The sequence below is a fragment of the Candida parapsilosis genome, contig 005504 (genome assembly GCF_000182765.1).
Source record: "Candida parapsilosis strain CDC317 annotated contig 005504".
Taxonomy (NCBI): domain Eukaryota; kingdom Fungi; phylum Ascomycota; class Pichiomycetes; order Serinales; family Debaryomycetaceae; genus Lodderomyces; species Lodderomyces parapsilosis.
This window is the reverse complement of record NW_023503277.1, coordinates 345,034-364,433: the sequence shown is the minus strand read 5'-3', so window position 1 is coordinate 364,433 and position 19,400 is coordinate 345,034. Positions and strand designations below refer to the sequence as shown.

The 19,400-nt window shown below is 37.7% G+C and overlaps 10 protein-coding genes across 10 annotated transcripts; 4 read left to right on the top strand and 6 right to left on the bottom strand. All coding sequences in view use genetic code 12, as the record gives it.

The window, feature by feature from the left end:
* Positions 1-672: 672 nt before the first annotated feature.
* CPAR2_601480 (NAD(+) diphosphatase) lies at positions 673-2,088 on the bottom strand (the record flags this gene model as incomplete). The annotated part of the gene is made up of 1 exon (XM_036807335.1): positions 673-2,088. One exon carries the CDS (start codon positions 2,086-2,088, stop codon positions 673-675), a length of 1,416 nt encoding a protein of 471 aa, XP_036662913.1.
* A 1,152-nt stretch (positions 2,089-3,240) lies between these two features.
* Positions 3,241-4,980, bottom strand: CPAR2_601470 (ATP-dependent RNA helicase; the record flags this gene model as incomplete). The annotated part of the gene is made up of 1 exon (XM_036807324.1): positions 3,241-4,980. One exon carries the CDS (start codon positions 4,978-4,980, stop codon positions 3,241-3,243), a length of 1,740 nt encoding a protein of 579 aa, XP_036662912.1.
* Positions 4,981-5,234: 254 nt separating this feature from the next.
* On the top strand, positions 5,235-6,668 carry CPAR2_601460 (mitochondrial 37S ribosomal protein mS29; the record flags this gene model as incomplete). The annotated part of the gene is made up of 1 exon (XM_036807312.1): positions 5,235-6,668. The coding sequence occupies one exon, from the start codon at positions 5,235-5,237 to the stop codon at positions 6,666-6,668; it is 1,434 nt and encodes a 477-aa protein (XP_036662911.1).
* A 90-nt stretch (positions 6,669-6,758) lies between these two features.
* NIP7 (ribosome biosynthesis protein) lies at positions 6,759-7,304 on the bottom strand (the record flags this gene model as incomplete). Its single annotated transcript, XM_036807301.1, has 1 exon — positions 6,759-7,304. The coding sequence occupies one exon, from the start codon at positions 7,302-7,304 to the stop codon at positions 6,759-6,761; it is 546 nt and encodes a 181-aa protein (XP_036662910.1).
* A 167-nt stretch (positions 7,305-7,471) lies between these two features.
* CPAR2_601440 (pseudouridine synthase) lies at positions 7,472-9,210 on the top strand (the record flags this gene model as incomplete). The annotated part of the gene is made up of 2 exons (XM_036807290.1): positions 7,472-7,674; positions 7,749-9,210. 2 exons carry the CDS (start codon positions 7,472-7,474, stop codon positions 9,208-9,210), a joined length of 1,665 nt encoding a protein of 554 aa, XP_036662909.1.
* Positions 9,211-9,708: 498 nt separating this feature from the next.
* HRR25 (serine/threonine protein kinase) lies at positions 9,709-10,953 on the bottom strand (the record flags this gene model as incomplete). Its single annotated transcript, XM_036807279.1, has 1 exon — positions 9,709-10,953. The coding sequence occupies one exon, from the start codon at positions 10,951-10,953 to the stop codon at positions 9,709-9,711; it is 1,245 nt and encodes a 414-aa protein (XP_036662908.1).
* A 997-nt stretch (positions 10,954-11,950) lies between these two features.
* CPAR2_601420 (uncharacterized protein) lies at positions 11,951-12,694 on the bottom strand (the record flags this gene model as incomplete). The annotated part of the gene is made up of 1 exon (XM_036807268.1): positions 11,951-12,694. The coding sequence occupies one exon, from the start codon at positions 12,692-12,694 to the stop codon at positions 11,951-11,953; it is 744 nt and encodes a 247-aa protein (XP_036662907.1).
* A 2,390-nt stretch (positions 12,695-15,084) lies between these two features.
* IPL1 (aurora kinase) lies at positions 15,085-16,662 on the top strand (the record flags this gene model as incomplete). The annotated part of the gene is made up of 1 exon (XM_036807257.1): positions 15,085-16,662. One exon carries the CDS (start codon positions 15,085-15,087, stop codon positions 16,660-16,662), a length of 1,578 nt encoding a protein of 525 aa, XP_036662906.1.
* Positions 16,663-16,770: 108 nt separating this feature from the next.
* CPAR2_601400 (deubiquitination module subunit) lies at positions 16,771-18,474 on the bottom strand (the record flags this gene model as incomplete). The annotated part of the gene is made up of 1 exon (XM_036807246.1): positions 16,771-18,474. The coding sequence occupies one exon, from the start codon at positions 18,472-18,474 to the stop codon at positions 16,771-16,773; it is 1,704 nt and encodes a 567-aa protein (XP_036662905.1).
* Positions 18,475-18,999: 525 nt separating this feature from the next.
* On the top strand, positions 19,000-19,317 carry CPAR2_601390 (uncharacterized protein; the record flags this gene model as incomplete). Its single annotated transcript, XM_036807235.1, has 1 exon — positions 19,000-19,317. The coding sequence occupies one exon, from the start codon at positions 19,000-19,002 to the stop codon at positions 19,315-19,317; it is 318 nt and encodes a 105-aa protein (XP_036662904.1).
* Positions 19,318-19,400: the final 83 nt, after the last annotated feature.

The following is a 19,400-nucleotide window of genomic DNA, read 5'->3' as shown; positions in this document are numbered from 1 at the left end:
TCACACTCACACTGAAACAATGACACAAATTTATGCACATGCAAACATTCGGAGGAATTCTTTTCGAAGCGAAAACGGAGGACACGTGCTCCATTATAAAATGCCGTACAAGAGTAACTAATTAAGTGGAGTTCCCTTTTAAAGCCTCTTTCGCGGGTGGGCCTTAACTCCTTTCATCCCCGTGTTTACTCGAAAGTGTGGTTTTATTTTCAGCACCGATCATGCCCGTGTGTAATCAAGGGTATACGAATCAATGTTGTAGGGCAAAAACGGTATTAGTCATTGGGGATACGTTATACTAATAGAAAAAAAAAAAAAAAAAGAAAGGGGGAAGGAGAGAGGTTGCCAGGGGTGTTCAGATCTAGATTCGATAAACATGGTGCCACGCTTTGTGGGATTTTGCTGAAGAGGAAAAGCGTAATGAATATCCATATCAGGTAGTGGAAGAGGTAAACTCACAAAATAAGTGTCGTACGAGAAATATTGTTTGCAATTGTTTGCAGTTGTTTGCAACTTTTGTTACCCAATATGTTTTGCCTCTTACCATCCTTAAGATACTTCACATCCACTTCATCATGAACAAATAAATAAATAAAAGTACAAGTCTATGTGAAAGTACAACTAGATACACAATTAGTATGTGACACATCTACCATGATCTACTAATAACCACTATAACTTATAATCTTCTTTTTGCTTTTCCTCTTCTTCATCAACACACATTTTAATCAAGTCGTAAGCGATTGATTGTCCCATAGGAATCATAATACCTTCGGGGTTGAAATGTTTATCAGCATCAGTCACTTGTTCAGGATACACCAATTTACGTACAAATGAAGTATCAAACCATCTAGCATCCAACAACTCATTATCGTGACCTAAATGGATCAATTCATTGGTTCCATTAAACTCAACTACACCAACACATCCAATCATCAAGTTCGATGGGAACGGCCATGGTTGTGTCATTACCACATTGACTTGGTCACAAGTGACTCCAGTTTCTTCCCAAATTTCTCTCTTGGTGGCAACTTCAACTGTTTCACTAGGTTCCATGAATCCAGCAGTACATGAATACATTTTCGAAGTGAAATGTCTTTTGCCCAAAGAAAGCAAGATCTTGGATCGATCAGTGTTGGTGATTATTGATATTACCGCCATATCTGTTCTTGGGAAGGAGACGTTTGATACCGGTGCACTTTTCACAGGACACACTGATCTCGCATCGGGCTTGTCACTGGCAGCGGCAGCGGTAGCGTCATCGCTACTTACAGTCTCCTCATTGGTACAGTACAATTTCCCACCTGCGTGAATAGGTATAGTTGGATGACCACAACCAGGACAAAACTTGTTGGTAGTCAACCAATGGAAAAACATTGCTCCTTGACTAAACAAACTAGCTTCCTTTGACTCAAAAGTTAGAAAATGTTTTCTTGAATGGGTGAAAAAGACACCATTTTCCTCAGGTGTCTTTTCAGTGTGTTGTTTTTCATTAATTGAATCATTAACAAAATGAACCAAGTTACGACACAACTCCTTATTGGAAGATACGTCAACCGCAAAATAAGCAATACCTTGATACCTGCCTTGATGATCCAAATACTTTTCATCTCCATTCAATTCACAATCCACTTTTAATGAGTTGATATCCAACCCCACAGATTCATCAAGAAGTCCCATAAACAAAAAAGTTGGCTTCCCTGGACTTCTCAACTCTTTATTCATGTTCTTGTTATCTTCACTCCAAGTATGCAAAATCTCCTTCCAATGAGAAACATGGTTCATTAACCCACGAGGAAGAAATTGTAAATTGCCGATATATCCAATGTTATTCGACTGTCCAGGTTCAATTTGGTCAACACAAATTTGGTTATCACCATTAGTCATAATGGCCAACATATTGGGGAAATTCTTGTGCACTAATGGATTTTGCTTGTTGAAGAAAATGAATCGAGTGGATGGATGGAATAACGATTTGGAAATGAACTCGGTATCTTCTCTAAGGAACGAAACACGGTTGAGTACTTCATTACCGTAGTACATATCATTTTGTAAGTCCTTGACGGTGGTGCTGAATGATTGCGACATGATGCGAAATGACAGTGTCGGCGTTCTTGACAAAAGAGTCGGTAAAAAGTGTTTAAATGAAAGTGGTAGTTGAAGTATAGTGAGGACCCTGATATCTGTAAAACTAATGTCGACCCAATATCTTGTTGAACAATATTGATAAAAGGAAAAAGAAAACGTTTAGTATTACTAATTTTTCACAGCTCTCTGGTCTTATCAATTTGAATTTTTCATTTGGCGTATGCATGTACTGTCTCCAGTCAAATTGCGAAAACAACAATCCGACAATCCGACAAAAAGGAAAAAGAAACCGAACAGACAGACAGACAGACAGACAGACAGACAAAATATTTCATTGCATCCCCGCCAAAATGTTGTTTTTTCTTCTTTCTATTTCCGCATCGCTAAAACCCCACATAAAAACAAAGTACATTTGCAAAAAGTTTGCATTCACGTTAGGGAAACGTTATATTTCTTCTACACTACAGAAGCTGTTCAAAAGAGATTTACTTGCAATATCTGTGTCAGACTAATTCCAATACTCGAAAGGAATGGTAAATCTCCTTCAAATATAAAGTGTATATAGCTGACTCATAAATTTTGATTTCCCTGGGGCGTATAAATATCAATACACTGTGAACACAAGTAAAGTATTAAATTAATTCCCAGGGGTTTATGCATTGTCCTACAAGTGATACCCACGCTGTCTTTGAAATAACCTTGTCAATTGAATATAAAATCTGTAACAGTTGTTAGTAAAAAAGATCCTTCCATGAGATACGCTTTATTTGCAATTGCTGGTAGCTATTTCCTCTGAATCAGATATAGTAAAGTAGACTTTTCCCCATGCTATAAAATGTAGGAAGTCAAGCGTTCGTAAATTTGGTCTGTTTAGTGTTTCATCATTCGAGGAAGGGAAAAGCATAGCCTTGCAAATGTTCAGTCTCGGATAACACATACCTATCATAAAAAATAACCCTATTTGAGAAAAACTGAAATTCATAATCTTTTTAAGTTGTCATTCATTGTTAGTAAGATTGCATTCCACAACTCCCCTTTATTCAATCAGTTATCTTGACACGTCTTCCGCATAATAAACTCAGAAGTCTAACGTCTGAATAAATGTCTAATAATCATCATTTGAATAACGAAAAATACATACCCATTCATTTTTTAGCCAATCTTGATACCTCTAATCACAGCATTCCCCAATCCTTTGACCCAAGACTTCTTGGATTTTTTATCAGCAATGATAAACACGCGGCCCAGTTGATTCATCCTTCCTGTTCTTCCTAATCTATGTACAAGATCAACTGAGCTTTGTGGTAAACCCATCAATATAACATTCTTGATGCCAATAAAATTCAACCCTCTTGCTAGTAAGTCCGTTGTAACCAAAATCTTAACTTTGCTTCCCTCTAAATCATGCTTGATCAATTGTGCAGGTCGCAAAAACGGTTCAATAAAATCCTTACGATCTTGCACTTTCACTTTACCAGATATTCCAGAGATATCCTGTTCTCGGATTCCATATTTTGTAATCATCAAATCAACTAATCCATCAACTTCTGATTTCTCGTTAACGAAAACAATAATTCGCTTCACATAATCAGGTTCTGTACCATCTCTTGATATAGCATAAATAGCCTGAGCTAAACATCTTGGTTTTGATCCATTATAAGGCGGCAAGTCAGCATCCAATGTCATTACTTTTATGTTTCGAGGAACTTTATGTAATGAGGGAGTTGATACTCGAATAATTGATTTTTCATCAGGAAAGTACCTTGTTAATGTCTTTTCAAATTCCTTTGGAATGGTCGCCGAAACTAAAATCAAATCAAGTAATTTGGGGAAATTTTTAACCACTGCTGTAGTATCTTTTAAAAATGATGGATCAAACAATGTATCAGCTTCATCCAAGATACAATACCTCACGCTCTTGAAGATCTTGAATGGACGGTCAATGGCTTCCAATTTGGAAAAGCCTGTAATTTTAGCTGGTGTTGTTACTAGCACATCAACTTTACCGAAATTACGCAATTGTTTATAAAGCGATATTGGCGGATCACCATGCGACAATTTCATAATGGATAACCCTAGTGTTGCATTTTCTGGTAGATCAAGGAATTCTTTATACTGACGAGGTATGTTGTCATGGTCCAAAGAAAACTTGTTAGATCTGTCAAGTACAGCATACACCTGTTCAACCAATTCATGAGTAGGAACCAAAATGATTGACCTAACTTGTTCTGACTTTTTGAAAAGTTCATATTTCCTAGTATTATCCCTGAACCAATTGAAATCGTCCTCTTTCAATTTAGACAAAAGAGGAGCAAGGAAACTCCATGTTTTACCTGAGCCAGTTTCAGCAGCAACTGTAAAAATTTTGGTCTTTTTCAACTCATTTTCGTGTTTCAATTCGTAAAAAATACGTTCCCCTTCATCCATCTCTTCCAAGTCTTTGTTAGCTCTTCTCGTTTGGTTGATTTTGCGAATAGCAGAAATCTGTACCGGTGTTGGCTTGATCTTGATCTCATCAAGTGATGCGTGTTGAGGTCCCTTGAGGTTGTATTGTGACTTGATCTCTTTAATCATGGCCTCCCTCACCGAGGGGAAAATTTTCAATTGATCAAAATTATCAATCTTTGATTCAGCGGAATCTAGCGGAACTTTCAAGTCATTGTGTAGCTGTGAAAACTTTCCCGACTCAAAGACAAGTCCCTTTTTGGATTTAGACTCTGTTTCTGATTCTTCCTTGGCTTGGTGTCGTATCTTTTGTTTGGTGTTTAGTTGATATTTCTTCGATGCGGCAACTTTGGAAGAGTATCTTGACAAACATCTCAATTGAAGGGAAGCTGGGTGATTAGTATGTATTATAGGTAGCAAATCATGTCGTATCAAGCTTCTAAACATAATATGATGGTTCAAATAGTTAAACTTGAACAAAGAAGAAAAGAAGAAGAGAAGTGTTGAAGTGTTGAAGTTTGAAGTTGCAAATGTTTTATTGTAAGAAAGAGAAAAAAAATTTTCAAACAGATGGATTGGGTAGTGTACATGGAAACCAAAAAATAAGTTGGGTTTGTTAGTATACAAAAATTTTTCCACACCCGTACCCAAAAGGCTAGTATCAGAACATTCAGCCAAAACCAAGTTGATATACAGCTGACATGTTAAGATTGTCTGTTGATTTGGCCAAAGTGAGACTAACTGGTCGAATTCCACTAATACTGACCACCCGCAGTTTCACAACCACAACTGCACTTCTAGCCACACCAAGACAAAAGGAAGGTAAATCGAAACAAATCTTGAGAAGAAAAGTAGTTGAAAAGGAAAAAGTCAAGAAATCTACTAGTTTGACTCATTATCCTTTCAAAGATGCAGTACAGAATTTGAGTTTGGAGAAATTGGCACCTTCAATTGATTATGTTGAGCCATTGACAAAAGACAGTTTAGCCACATCAACAATCACTGTATACCCAGCTGATATAGAAGACAAGTTGCGTACTTTCCAAGCATTTAAGAAATTTCAACATCATGAAATGTTTAGGAATCCGGTGTCCCTAACCACTTCGAACACAGTCAAGATTTACGACGAATTTGTGAAAAATCTCGTCAATGAATCCAAGACCAATCGTAAATACATTGATGGTATCAAAGGAAGTGGTAAATCTACATTGGTCAACCAAGCATTAGCTTTGGCTTTGCAAGAATTCAAAAATGAAGTCGTCATATTGCATTTACACTCTGCTGACATAATAGGCAACGGTTCATCTGATTATTTCAAGAATAATAAGTTGGGATTATATCAACAACCAATGGCAACGAAGAGATGGTTACGCAAGATATTGGCGGTGAATAAAGATATTTTCCAAAAACTCAAACTAACGGAAGATGTCAAATTCTATCAAGATAAGCAAGAGTATAACTTGAAAGCTGGTGAACACACATTGTATGATTATCTTTCACAAAATAGGGAAATTAACAAAGTACAACCAACAATGGCGTTCCAATTTTTCGTAAACCAATTGAAGCAACATTCCAAAACAATACCCGTCATCTTATCAGTTGACGATTTCAACGCCATGGCTGATTTTTCAATAACTCAATATCGTGCACCGGACTTTAAACCTATACATGTAAGCGAATTTGAATTGGGTGATTTCCTTTTGAAAGCAGCAAGTGGTGAATTGAGTTTTAATAAAGGTGGGGTACTATTGGCCAAATCGTGTGACTTTGCCCCTGCTAGAAAGACCACCCATGTTGCTGTTTATCCCAACGAAGAGTATGATCCATATATGAAGTACCCTGATTTGGACATGTCGGTTTCACAAAGATTAGTGGCTAATGGAGGAATAAAACCAATCAAAGTTGCCCCTTTGTCCAAGGATGAAGTTAGAGCATTATTATCATTTTGGAGAGATCAACAAGTTTTAATAACTAGACAAGATTTCCATAAAAAGGAGTTCAATGACGATCAAGCCGATGTTGTTGGACAGGAATTTGATCCGGAATTACAATTTGAGAAATTGGTACAATCAAGCTATGTTGTTTCACAAGGGAACCCATATGGAATCTTGAAACAAAATTTGATTAGCTATTAAAAAAAAAAAAAGAGACATGTGTAAATAGAAAAATAACAATCCTTCACAATCCATACGGTGACGTATCTACTGCGTTTTATTTTCTTTCGCCTATGTAAACAATGTATCTTCCTCTCTCAAGTACTCACCAATATCTCCTTGCCTAAATGCAATTATACCAGTTGGAGCCACATTTCTAGCCTCATGCGTCAGCTTAGCACTGACACCAAACCCCAATGGAATATCACCCATACTGTAAACAATCACACCAGCATGTTCCGGTATATCATCACTCATACGACCAATGTGCGCTTTCAAGACATGGTTACCATACAAAAATGGCATTTCACCATTTTGCTTAATCCATATCTTGTATTTAGCATATTGTGATAAATAAGGTAATGCAGTAATATGTAATTTAAATTTACCCGTCTTGGTGAACTTGCCAAAACATGTACCCAACGACATTAGGTTTTGACGTGATACTGAAGTGGCGAAATTGGCAACTTGTTCAGAAACGTAGTAAACACGATCTTTTTGTAATCGGAAAACATGTGGGTTTTCTGGGTTATCTATAAGAGCGGCAATGTTGCGGCCAATGTAGTTGGCTAGTTTTTCAAATACTACTTTTGTTTCTTCTTCTGTTAATGGTCTCATGGGGAGCTATTGGTAATGGGGTAAACAGTGAAAGCGATGATCTTCTCATGTCTCTTCGATTTTGTAATTTTTTTGTCTTTTTTTTTTCACTCGAGATGCCCATCCATCCATCAACAAACAACCCATTGACACTTCCATCAAAACCTGATATCTACGCCCTCGTGTAAATGAAAAAATGGATACTTCTGATAATACCCACATTGAGCAAGCAGATCAACAACCGTTGGACCAATCTCCTCAACAACAACAACAACAACAACAACAACAACAAGCTGTTTCTGCTGATTCTTCAACAAAATCAGCGCAAATTGGCTCGAGGTTGCAAAATGCCAAAGAAAGGCAAAACAGACAGAAATATGAGCAATCGTAGGTAAGTCCCCCTAATCGTCCACCTATTGTGGGTTGAGAGAAGCCAACTTTTTTACTAACTCCTTCTTCTTTTAGTGAGTATGTTCCCATGCTAGACGAACAAGGTAACCCCATCCCCAAATCGGAACGTAAACCAAAACGTAAATGTGCAGTAATGCTAGGCTACTGTGGTACTGGTTATAACGGACTCCAAATCCAAAATGAACCCGGGGTAAAGACAATTGAAAAAGACTTGTACGAGGCATTTTATAAAGCTGGCGCCATATCCTTGGAGAATTCTCTTGATTTGAAAAAATCGGGTTTCCAAAGAACAGCAAGGACGGATAAAGGTGTCCATGCTGCTGGTAATGTCGTTTCATTGAAATTGATTATTGAAGATCCTCAATTGAAGGACAAGATTAATTCTTATTTACCGGATCAGATTAGGATATGGGGTATTCAACGCACAACAAAGGGGTTTGATTGTCGTAAAATGTGTTCTTCGAGAGTATATGAGTATTTGTTGCCTACTTATTGTTTGATTAGTCCAAAGCCGGGTACACAATTGGACGAATTGATCAAGGAAAATAAATCCAAGTATCCTGATTTATTTGTTGATGATGATGGTGAAAGTCAACAATTTTGGCAATTGATGAAGGAGAAAGTGAGTGAGGCTGGAATTACTCAAGATCAATTGGATGCAATTGCGCAAATGAATGAACAAGAAGCTAAAGGAACCAACAACACAACCAACCCAGATTCAACGCCTCAAGAAAAAACCAACCTTGAAGAGGAATCCACTAATACATCTCAAGATGTGCCACTTTTCCGTATTGCCAAACAAGTTAAACAGATTGAAAATGCCACACGTCGTGCTTACAGAATCTCCCAGCACCGTTTGAAACGATTCACATCAACAATGCAACAATATAAAGGCACCCACAATTTCCACAATTTCACCATTGGCAAGTCCTATAAAGATACATCTTCCAAAAGATATATCATCGACACTACGGTCCTGAGCCCATTTGTAATCAATAATACCGAATGGATATCGATAAAATTACACGGTCAATCATTTATGTTGCACCAAATTCGTAAAATGATATGTATGGCGACATTAGCCATTCGATGCGATTTACCACTGGATATGATTGCCGATTGTTTCCAACCAACCAAGATCAATATCCCCAAGGCACCAGCATTGGGGTTGTTGTTGGAAAACCCCGTTTTTGACGCTTACAACTTCAAATTACGTGATCATGCTTATGATGCGATTGATTTTGACAAGTTCAAAAACGAGATGCTTGACTTTAAAATGAAGTTTATTTATGATAAGATTTATGATGAGGAGGTTAAAGAGAATGTGTATTATGGGTTTTTTGGGTATATTGATAGTTATCGTGTTCCTAGCACTGAGATTGAAGAAGGCGACGATGGTACAGCAGCAAAGAACAATGGCAGTGCTACTGGCAATGGTTCGGTTACAATTTTCGACTTTTTGCACAACTATATCGACAAAGCAGCCAAAGAAGAACCAAAAGGAGAAGTAATATAGATGATGATGATGATGATACTTGCAATAGACAATCATAGTAACAAAATTTTTACCCTATTTATATATATGTATATGTACGAGTATTCTATCAATTGAACAACAAAAAGTTTCTGTTTCACGCCCTTTTATTATACATTTTTGGTGACGAAAGTGTAGTTTAGAAAGAATGGAAAAAAATCTAAACAGCCAAACAGTAGCAACGACTAAAGTCAATCTGAAAAACATTATCTAGTAGAGGAAACAGTCTGGCTTCATTTGTTGAAATGCACCACCCATTCCGATTCACGTCATCTGTTTATGAAGAGCAGCCTTTATAGAGCAGACCTAATTGTAGCAAGATATATTGCTACCAAACCGTAAAGCTGATGCACCCCACAAATAAATTGACGCCAACAAACAATCTTTAGCTTTATGCAAAACCGCAACGTACTCGAAACGCTGCTCCCTGTCAGGTACTAAAAGCGTATCTGAGAGTGCTCACCCTCTTTTTTTTCCATCTCAAAGCCATGCTGGATTACCAGTATTTGCTTGTGGTTGTGGTGGTGGTACTTTTTGGGAGCTGGCATGGTAGTTTTGGTTTGGAGTGTACATTGCCTTTTGGTTTTGATACCGAGGGTCAGCAAAATGTTTTTGTTGTTGTTGAGAGTCTTGAAGTTGTTGTTGCTGCTGCTGCTGTTGTTGTTGTTGTTGTTGTTGTTGTTGCTGATCTTGTGCATCTTGTTGTTGTTGTTGCTGTTGTTGATGTTGACTCTGTTGGTTCTGATTTTGTTGTTGTTGTTGATCGTTATTCTCTTGATTATTATTATTGTTATTATCTCCATCGGTCACTTTGCCTTGAGCTCTTTGTTTTTCCAATTGAAACTTGTACAACGTCCAATCAAAAACATAATCATATCGATAATTTTCCTTCTTGAATAAATCTCTAAATAATTTTCTCAAATAAGCATAATCTGGTTTATCGTCAAATCTTAGGGTTTTAATATAATTCATATAATCCAAAAACTCACTTGGTAATCCTTTACACAAGATATTGTTGGGTGTAGTCATCTTCTTTTCCATGATACGATCATATTTTTGTCTCTTTGTAGCAGCTTTTAAACCTTGCCAAGGTAATGAACCACGACAAAAGTAAATCAAAACATAACCCAAACTCTCTAAATCATCTCTTCTACTTTGTTCAATACCCAAATGAGTATTGACACTAGCATATCTTGCAGTACCAGTTAAATTCTTATTTTCACGATACGGGATATGTAAATGAGTTCTTGGATCACGATATTTTTTGGCCAATCCAAAATCAATAACATTAACTTGTGAACCTCTTCTTCCAATACCCATTAGAAAGTTATCCGGCTTGATATCACGATGAATAAAACATCTAGCGTGTATATATTCAATACGACAAATTAATTGATCAGCCAATAGCAAAACAGTCTTGTAAGTAAATTTTCGATTACAATAATTGAATAAATCCTCCAAAGAAGGACCTAACAAGTCAATAACCATGGCATTATAGTCACATTCAGTACCATACCATCTAACAAATGGTATACCAACACCCCCACTCAATGCCTTGTATACTTTTGCCTCATATTCCAATTGAGGATGCTTAGCTTTAGTGTTTTCCAACTTGATGGCAACTTCTTCACCAGATATGATGTTGGTGCCAAGATAAATGTCACCAAATGAGCCTGATCCAATTTTACGACCAATGCGATATTTCTTGCCCACTCTTAAATCCATGGTTGTAATGTAGTTGATCTATGTATATGTATATATATGTGTGTGTGTGTGTGTGTGTGTGTTTAAGAAATGTGTGGAATCTGTGAATGATGGTAATGAAGATGATGCTTTTGGTGTGGTACAAACTGGTTGTAAAAAGTTTATCAAAATGATTGGGGAATGTGGTGGTGATGACGATAAGGGCGGATTTTCGTTTGATGATTTTTCTTTTTTTCTGTCTCTCTTTCTTTAAGATGTGACAACCAAAAAAAAAAAAAAAAAAAAACAACAAAAGCAAAATGAAGTAAACTTAAATCAAAACACAACTCGATGTATAAGGGATGTGTGTGTGTGTGTATGTAGTTATGTGTGTATCTTGAAATCACGATGGAGACTTATGTGAAAGTCCAGTGAGTAAGTGGGTGATGTCGAAAATACAATAAATGGCTGATTGTAAAAAGTTGTGGTTTTGGTTGTCAAAAAAAAAAAATAAAAAAAAAAAGAAAAATGGAGTGGAACATGAATTGAGTGTGTTAGTGTTAGTGTGTTAGTGTTTGTTGGTGTGTATTGTTTCCAAAAAATTTTCCTTCTTTTTTCTCTTTTTGCTGTCACTAACATAACACAACACACCACATCAATCACACTATCACTGCTATCGGTGTCAGGAGCAATAATCAACTATAAAATATTTTGAAAATTATCACGTGCAATTCGGATATATACTTGCGAAAAGAATCAAATAGTGAAAAAACCCCATTATCATACTTTATACCACCACAATATACTGAAATCAACATTGTATTTTATTCATTAATTATTAATCACAGAGTAATGGAGTAGTATAGAAAGAATACACTTGGTGCAAGAATAGTTACATCAAAAAGTTATCAATTAATATAACAAAGAAAAAAAAACCACAACCACCGTAAACAAGGGACAACAAATTAGCATAAGCGCGGTTCGTGGCATTCAGTGCTTGAATAAAAGCCGTCCTTTGCCAATCAGTTACTTGTATAGCTTACTTGGCAATGACTGGTTTCTTAAATTTAGCATAAAATCTCTTAAAGAAATCAGCCTTCTTATGTTGAGTTGGTGATGAAGTCGATTGTTTAGCTTCTTCAGTAGCAACTGGCTCTGATTGTTTGACTTCATTAGCATTAGCATTGGCTTCAGTAACTTCTGGTGCTGCTGCTGCTGCTGCAGTAGTCGTTGTTGCTTCTCCAGTTGGTTCGGCTGCCGTGGCTTTGGTAGCTTCACCACTTGCAGCAGCTCCAGAACTACCATCGCCCAAATCAATTGGTGTTCCTTCAGTAACTTCAATATTAGCAGCATCGGTGGCAGTCACAGGTGCAACAGTGGTGGTGTCTTTAACGTGGCTAGTCTCTTCAATTGGAGTTTGAGTCACTTGAGCAACTTCTGGTGCATCTTTAACCGCTGAGTTTGTGCCAGTTGCATCGGCATATGCAGTGATACCATCTTCGTTAGTGGATTTAACAACTGGTTCAGTTACTGCTGCTTTTTCTTCTGAAGCCAATTGAGCTTCAGTTTCAGTTTCAGCTTCAGCTTGTGGTTGAGCCTGTGGTTCAGCAGCAGCGACAATGTCATCAGTAGTTGTAGTGGTGGCTGGAGCCTCTCCCTCAGCATTATTATCGGTTGTGGTAGTGGTAGTGGTAGCACCAGTTTCTGTCTTGTGAGCCTTAGCTTCTTTTGAGTCTGGGCTAAACACTCTTGAAATTCTCTTTACTTTATCTTTAATAGCCATTGTGCGGTTAGCCCTATAGTATCTAAGTAGTAGTAGTAGTAGTAGTAGTAGTAGTAGTAGTGTGAATAGTTTATCTCTCTTGATAGATCCACAATCAAATTGAAAAGAAGGATAAAAATGTGTATAACGTGGTTTTAAATTAAAAAAAAAAAAAAAAAAGAGAAGAAAAAGAGAAAAGAAAATTTGTTGATAGTTGCAGTTTTTGATGATGGGAGAGACTAATGTTTATACGTATACATCTACGTATTCAATAACGTAGTACGAATGTGTAAACATTTTAGACGCTTAAAAAAGTAAAGGCATGAAAAGGGAACTTTGGTGTTATTATTTTTTTTTAGGAAACTTAAGGTGCTTATTTCTTTTTTGTGTATGTTTATTACTTTTTGTGGTAACTAGTCTGCTACACTACTAAATAACAATAATAAATAACTAACTATTTAATGTCGAAAGGGGAGAGAAAGCACTTACTTTATAGGGCACCGCCACTCACATTTATTATCTTAGTAGCACCGTGTTAATTTCGTCGTCATCCCTCTCTCTCTCTCTCTCTGTTGTCGTCTACATCATTGCTCCTCTTTGTGATTCCAACCAGAACAATGGTTAGTTGTGCATGGCGTGTAAAAAAAAACTGTGTGAATACACACACACACACATGTATCAGATGTATATAAACGCTAATCTTTGTACTTTATATTTTCTATTGTTGTATATGTGTATAGACCACAGCCTTAGTCTTGTCTTTCGTCTCCTTCGAAACGGAGAATTACCGGATATAAGCGCCAATTCACTTCCTATGCAAAGGAATCAAGGAGGGTAATTTAGCGTCACTTCTTTTCAAATTTTAATTTTAATTCGGAGCATTATAATTCACGTGTCATTATTTAATAGTATATCTAGAGACGAAAAGTCAGTGCTATCTATGGCAAAGGTCATGCAAAAAGAAAAAAGAAAACATCAATCAAGCTTTACTTTTCCTCTGCTGTGCTAACTGTTGTGGGTTTTATTGTTATTATCTTCCTCGGCCTCGTTATGTAAAGAGGGAATTAGAATTAAAAAATTTTCTCGGGATATAACAACACAGATATAAATAAACACACAGCATAGACGCATCTATTGTCTAGACTTCAACTCCTCTTGTGGATTTTTCGTCATTTACCTTAGTGTCCTCTGCATAGTGCAAAGTGATCCCTTAATCTGTGTAAGAATGTCACTGTAGAAAACTCAGATTGCTCGGTACTTTCTGTATTGCCGAGTATATCGATAGAACGGCTGACTATTCATTCCTTCTTGGTTCTAATTTTTTTTTTTGTATTTTGACGACGAGCAGCTCTTTATGTGTGTGTTTGTATGGTTATATAATAATAGTTGACTAACAAGCACAAAACCTAATTGAATACAATTGAAGTGTGGCATAATTGGAATACGCAAAGACAGATTGGGTCATACGACGCTAAAGAGCTCAAAATACACACAATACAAACAACAATAACTTGGTGTGTTAAACAGACACGTCTTACGGAATATGTAAACACAATACGTTTTATTTTCGTGTAATTATTGAGACAGGTACATAGAAAGATCTAGAACACACAACTAAAAGAAAAGACTGATGTTTCATAAGGTGTGGGTTCGAGGAGGAAGCAACACGATACACAGCCGTACTCTACTCCTGCTTGCTCCTGAACAAAGCAACCCTTATGTATTACAGAAATTACCAGTAAGGCAAGTCATCTCTTATCTAAATCACAAACTTAGTCTGATCAAAAGTGTTTACAGAGAGGGAGTATAATTGATTTGCATGTGATATTTTCTTTCATGTTCATCAACCACTTGTAAATGAATGAAGCATTCACTATAATTCGTAGCCATGATTTTGGCAGACCCAAAAACAACGTCTCGTAAATGAGATTGAGAACTGCGAGTTGATTTGATGGGTTTCGCAATCTGGAGGAAGGGAGTATAATCGCCAATTTGCATGAGTTTTCTCGAATTCTCTCGATTTTATTGCAAAAATAGTAACAGAAAATCTTTGTACCAAGATAAGCTCCATATATGCAACTCTTCACAGAAGACTAAAACAACAGTTTATGGCCCCCCCTTCCCCAATACAGGATAAATATCTTCATATCCTTCTGTTACAAAGAAGTTGCAAGAACGACTCTAGATCCTGATAAACTAGTTTACGCGCGTGCGTGTACTTGCCACCAAAATGATAACAAAAATAAAAAAAAAAGGGTTACAAATAACATACTGCACACTGAAAGACTGAGAGTTCATCTAAGGTGGGTATACAATTGTCATTACATCATAGCGTGTAATCACTAGTATCGTCATTCAAAAGACTATTCTGGAGTTCCTGTGTCGTTGAATAATAAGTCACCCCCATGCTTATGGACTCCGAAACAATGCCGTTAAATCCAATCACAAACAATCATCAACATAGAACCCACAATAGCAATCTGCAATCATCTAATGAGTTTAAAGTTTCCAAGCCAAAAACAACAGACAAGCGTAAGAGCTACAAGTATGGTCAGTATCCCAATAGGAAACGTATAAATGAGCATACATCACCGACACCAATAAGGAGTCTAAGTGGTGACAATGAGAAAGAAAATTATATGACAAATGGCACATCGTTACATTATACAACCATTTTGACTACCCCTACCAGTAAAAGAGCTACTCATAAATCCCCAGCTTCAGATTCGCCCTTATCCAACCACAAGTTGTCATCATCATCACCATTTGTTGAATCGCCAGCGGAAACTAACAAATCAAACATAAAACAACACCATCACCACCACTACCAAAGCCCGTCACTCTCAACAACACTCTCACCACATGATGAACCACACCCTGGGATACCTGATTGCAAATTTGATGATTTTGAAATTGGTAGAATATTAGGGAAAGGTAAACTAGGTAAAGTATATTGTGCCAAACACAAACCGTCAGGGTATCTCATTGCCCTCAAAGTTATGTCCAAAAAAGAATTATCATCAATGAAGCTTGAACGTAATTTTCGTCGTGAAATTGAAATACAATCATCTTTATACCACGTCAACATTACTCATTTACATACTTGGTTCCATGATGATACCAATGTTTACTTGGTTCTTGAATTTAGCTTGTATGGGGAACTTTATCAAGAGTTGCGAAAATCGAAACGATTTGATAATGTTAAGGCTAGTTACTATATTTATCAAGTGACATTGGCATTACGGTATTTGCATAACAAACGAATCATTCATCGCGATTTGAAGCCGGAGAATATCATGTTGAGTTTGGATAATATTGTCAAACTAAGTGATTTTGGTTGGTCAGTTTACATGAAACAACAAGAAAATGATAGAGAAGAAAACATCGTTGGTGGTGTTGATGCCAATGGTGTTGCTGCTGCTGCTGCTGCTGCTGCTGCTGCTGACGATGATGATGATGATGACTATCTTAACCATATAAGCCACTTGCAAGATCCACAACCCACAACCACACACACCCCTTCCAATAGAAGAAACACGATTTGTGGCACTATGGACTACTTGCCACCAGAAATGATTGAACAGAAACCTCATGATAAAACAGTAGACATATGGGCATTGGGGGTTTTGATTTATGAGTTTCTTGTTGGTAAACCACCATTTGAGGAAATTGATAAAAATGCAACTTATAAGCGTATAGTTAAAGTGGATTTACGATTTCCGAAATACTTGCCGCCTCCCAGTGGCGGTAATGGTGGTGTTAACGACAAAGCAAATATAGGCAGAAGATCAACTATCAATAATGCCAGTGCTGCTGCTGCCAGTGCTATTGCTTCATCGGCTACAGGGATGGATCTAGATGCTATTGATTTGATAAGGCGACTATTGCGTTATGATCCTAGTGAGCGGTTGAAGTTGGATGATGTTTTGCGCCATCCTTGGATTGTAAAGCATAAACCATATTGGCCAGTAAAGAGTAAATCGAAGTGACTTTTTGTAGTTGTATAGAGATTGATGCAAGGCAAGCTTCACACGTCAAAATATTGAATTGTCACATCTTTTACAAATACAGACTGATTATTATTAAAAATAGTACATCTACAGCAGTTGTTGTTGCTGTTGCTGTTGTTGCTGTTGTTGTTGCTGCTGCTGCTGTTGTTGTTGCTGTTGCTGTTGCTGCCTCTGACGCATTTGCATCTGCATCTGCTGTTGCCTCTGCTTCATCAACATTTGCTGCTGAGCCTGTTGTTGTTGCTGATACTTGAGAAACTGTTGTTGGAAAGCTTGTTGTTGTAAATTGTTATGTTGCGCCGTCATCAAAATTGCCTTCGATGGAGCTCTAACTTGATACATTTCACCAGGGATAGCACTAAACAGTTGCGTTTGCGAATCCAGTTGTGGATTTGGTGGAGCATCAACGTTAATCAATGCACAACGTCCTTGTAATCCGCCAATGGATCCAGAAATGGCTTGATTGGCTAGAGTTTGTTCCCCTCCCCCACCTTGATGCTGTTGTTGCTGGTGCTGTTGCTGTTGTTGCTGTTGTTGCTGCTGTTGTGAGTGTTGTGCTGATATGATCAATGCATTTGCATAAAATTCTCTTGCCTGCAAGAACCGATGACGATAACGCACCGGCATCATAATCTTTCTCTCCAACGGGATTGGATTATTCTTTGACAAACCCTCCAACACCAAATGAGTCTCTTCATCAGGATCCAACACTTTGTTTGCTCTGTTCAACATCAGATCAGCACCTTCGCCATGGAACGCAGCTGCTTCTCTTCGTTGTGCGGCAAGAGCATGATTTTGGGCAATTTTTGCTTGATTCCGCTTCTGATATTGTTGTAACAAGACATCGTATGGTTGAGTTCGTCCAAGAACAGCACGCTTAGCTCCCATGGAGTGCGTTTTACAAGTCAATGAACGAGCACAGAGCCCACCGGAAGCTAAAGCGACACCACACTGTTTGTCAACATCAACTGGCCCTTTCGCCTTTGCCACTGCTTTAGTTCTTTGACCTTGCTGTCCTCCTGTTTGAGATGATGATGGTGGTGCTGGTGTCGCTGCTGCTGCTGGAGGCGTCAGCTGTGCACCACCTTCCTGCTGTCGCCTGCCCGTAGCACCGGTTCCAGCAGTTGTGTTTTTCTTTCGTTTTACTGGTTTTTCGACAGGTACACCGGATTGCGAGGCAGCAGCTGCCGCAGCATTGGCTGCTTCTTTTGCCTTTTGGGCTTGTGATTTCTTGTATTTCTTTTTGGGTCTTGACGAAGCACCATTACTATTGCTACTCATATCGCCATCAAAGTTTTCGGCTGCACTATTTGGTGCTGGTGTATTGTTTCTTGTGCTATCGACAGATGACGAGTATTCCACTTCACTTAATACTCCATTCTTTCTCTTGCGTTTATTGACTCCCAATGCGGCATTTCCGTTACTGTTGTTATTGGCGGCCAATTCAGCTTGTTCTTGTTGTCTCTTCTGTTTCATTTCAACACACTTTTGATAATGCAGGTTTAAACTTGGTAATCCGATTGGTCGTTGACACGAGTTGCAGATCTTGTAAGCGATCGATTGAGATAAGTATGATCTTCCGGGGAAGGCGTTTTTGATGAAATAGTTTTCGTTAAGCGATGATTCTGTTGGTCTGATTATATCCACTTTCTTGTCTAGGTAGTTACCAAGATCTTTCCAAGTTGTTGATTTTTGATTGTCGCTGGTGTTGTCAATGTGTTTAGTATTGATGTCGTCGATTAATGAGTTTACTTGTGATAAGGTGATGACTTGGTCTGCTCTGGTTGTCATTCTTGGCTCTGGCTGAGGGGAGGGATGTGTAAGATCTGTTGAGTGTCAAATATATTCCGATGGAGAATAGGATAGGTAGGCAGGTGTAATATATTTGATCTCTGAATTGAACTAGAACTAAGTGGTTGGAGCGGTAGTGTTTTGTGTATGATAGTGTCCACACCTAAATGAAATGAAATGCGAATCCCTTCGCAATGTATATGTACACAGGTTGTTATCAATCACAAGTATGTAACTGAGGAAACAAAACTCAACTTTTTGCTATCAAAACAAACTTTGTTCCTTTTAGATTGATTGATTGATTGATTGATTGAATAAATCTGGATAGGACTCTAAAGAACTTTTTTTTTTTTTTGTTTTTATCGGAATAAGAAAATTCGGCTGTTCCTTTTTTTTTTCTTTTTTTATTTTTCTAATTTTTTGCTCTTTCACACTCCTCTTGGGCAGTGGATACCTTTTTGGCTGGCTCTTTAGTGTTAGGCATACACATTTTATTTTCTTTCTACCAACGAACCACATCTCATTATGCTTAGAAGGGAAGCTACCTCTATCAAACTATCTGCTGAGGATGTGTTGGACTACGATGAAGCATTAGAGGAGAAACGTTTACAGCAACAACAAGAGAAACAGCTACAGCAACAACAGCAGCAGCAGCAGCAGCAACAACAACAACAACAACAGCAACAGCACCCTACGAATCTGAATGAATCAACCATAATCAATCAACCTACCCACCCTGCATCTGACTTTAATTCATCAAATATATTACAAGAACAGTTGAATAATACAGACGAGTCGTTGCGAGAGTCTCGAACAAGGTCCAAAAATGATAGAATCTTATAAGATTGGTGTCTGTTACGCTATTGATTCTATATTGGTTCACTTGATGCGTATTCCCCGAGCAAAATGGTGTTCTTGCAGAAGCT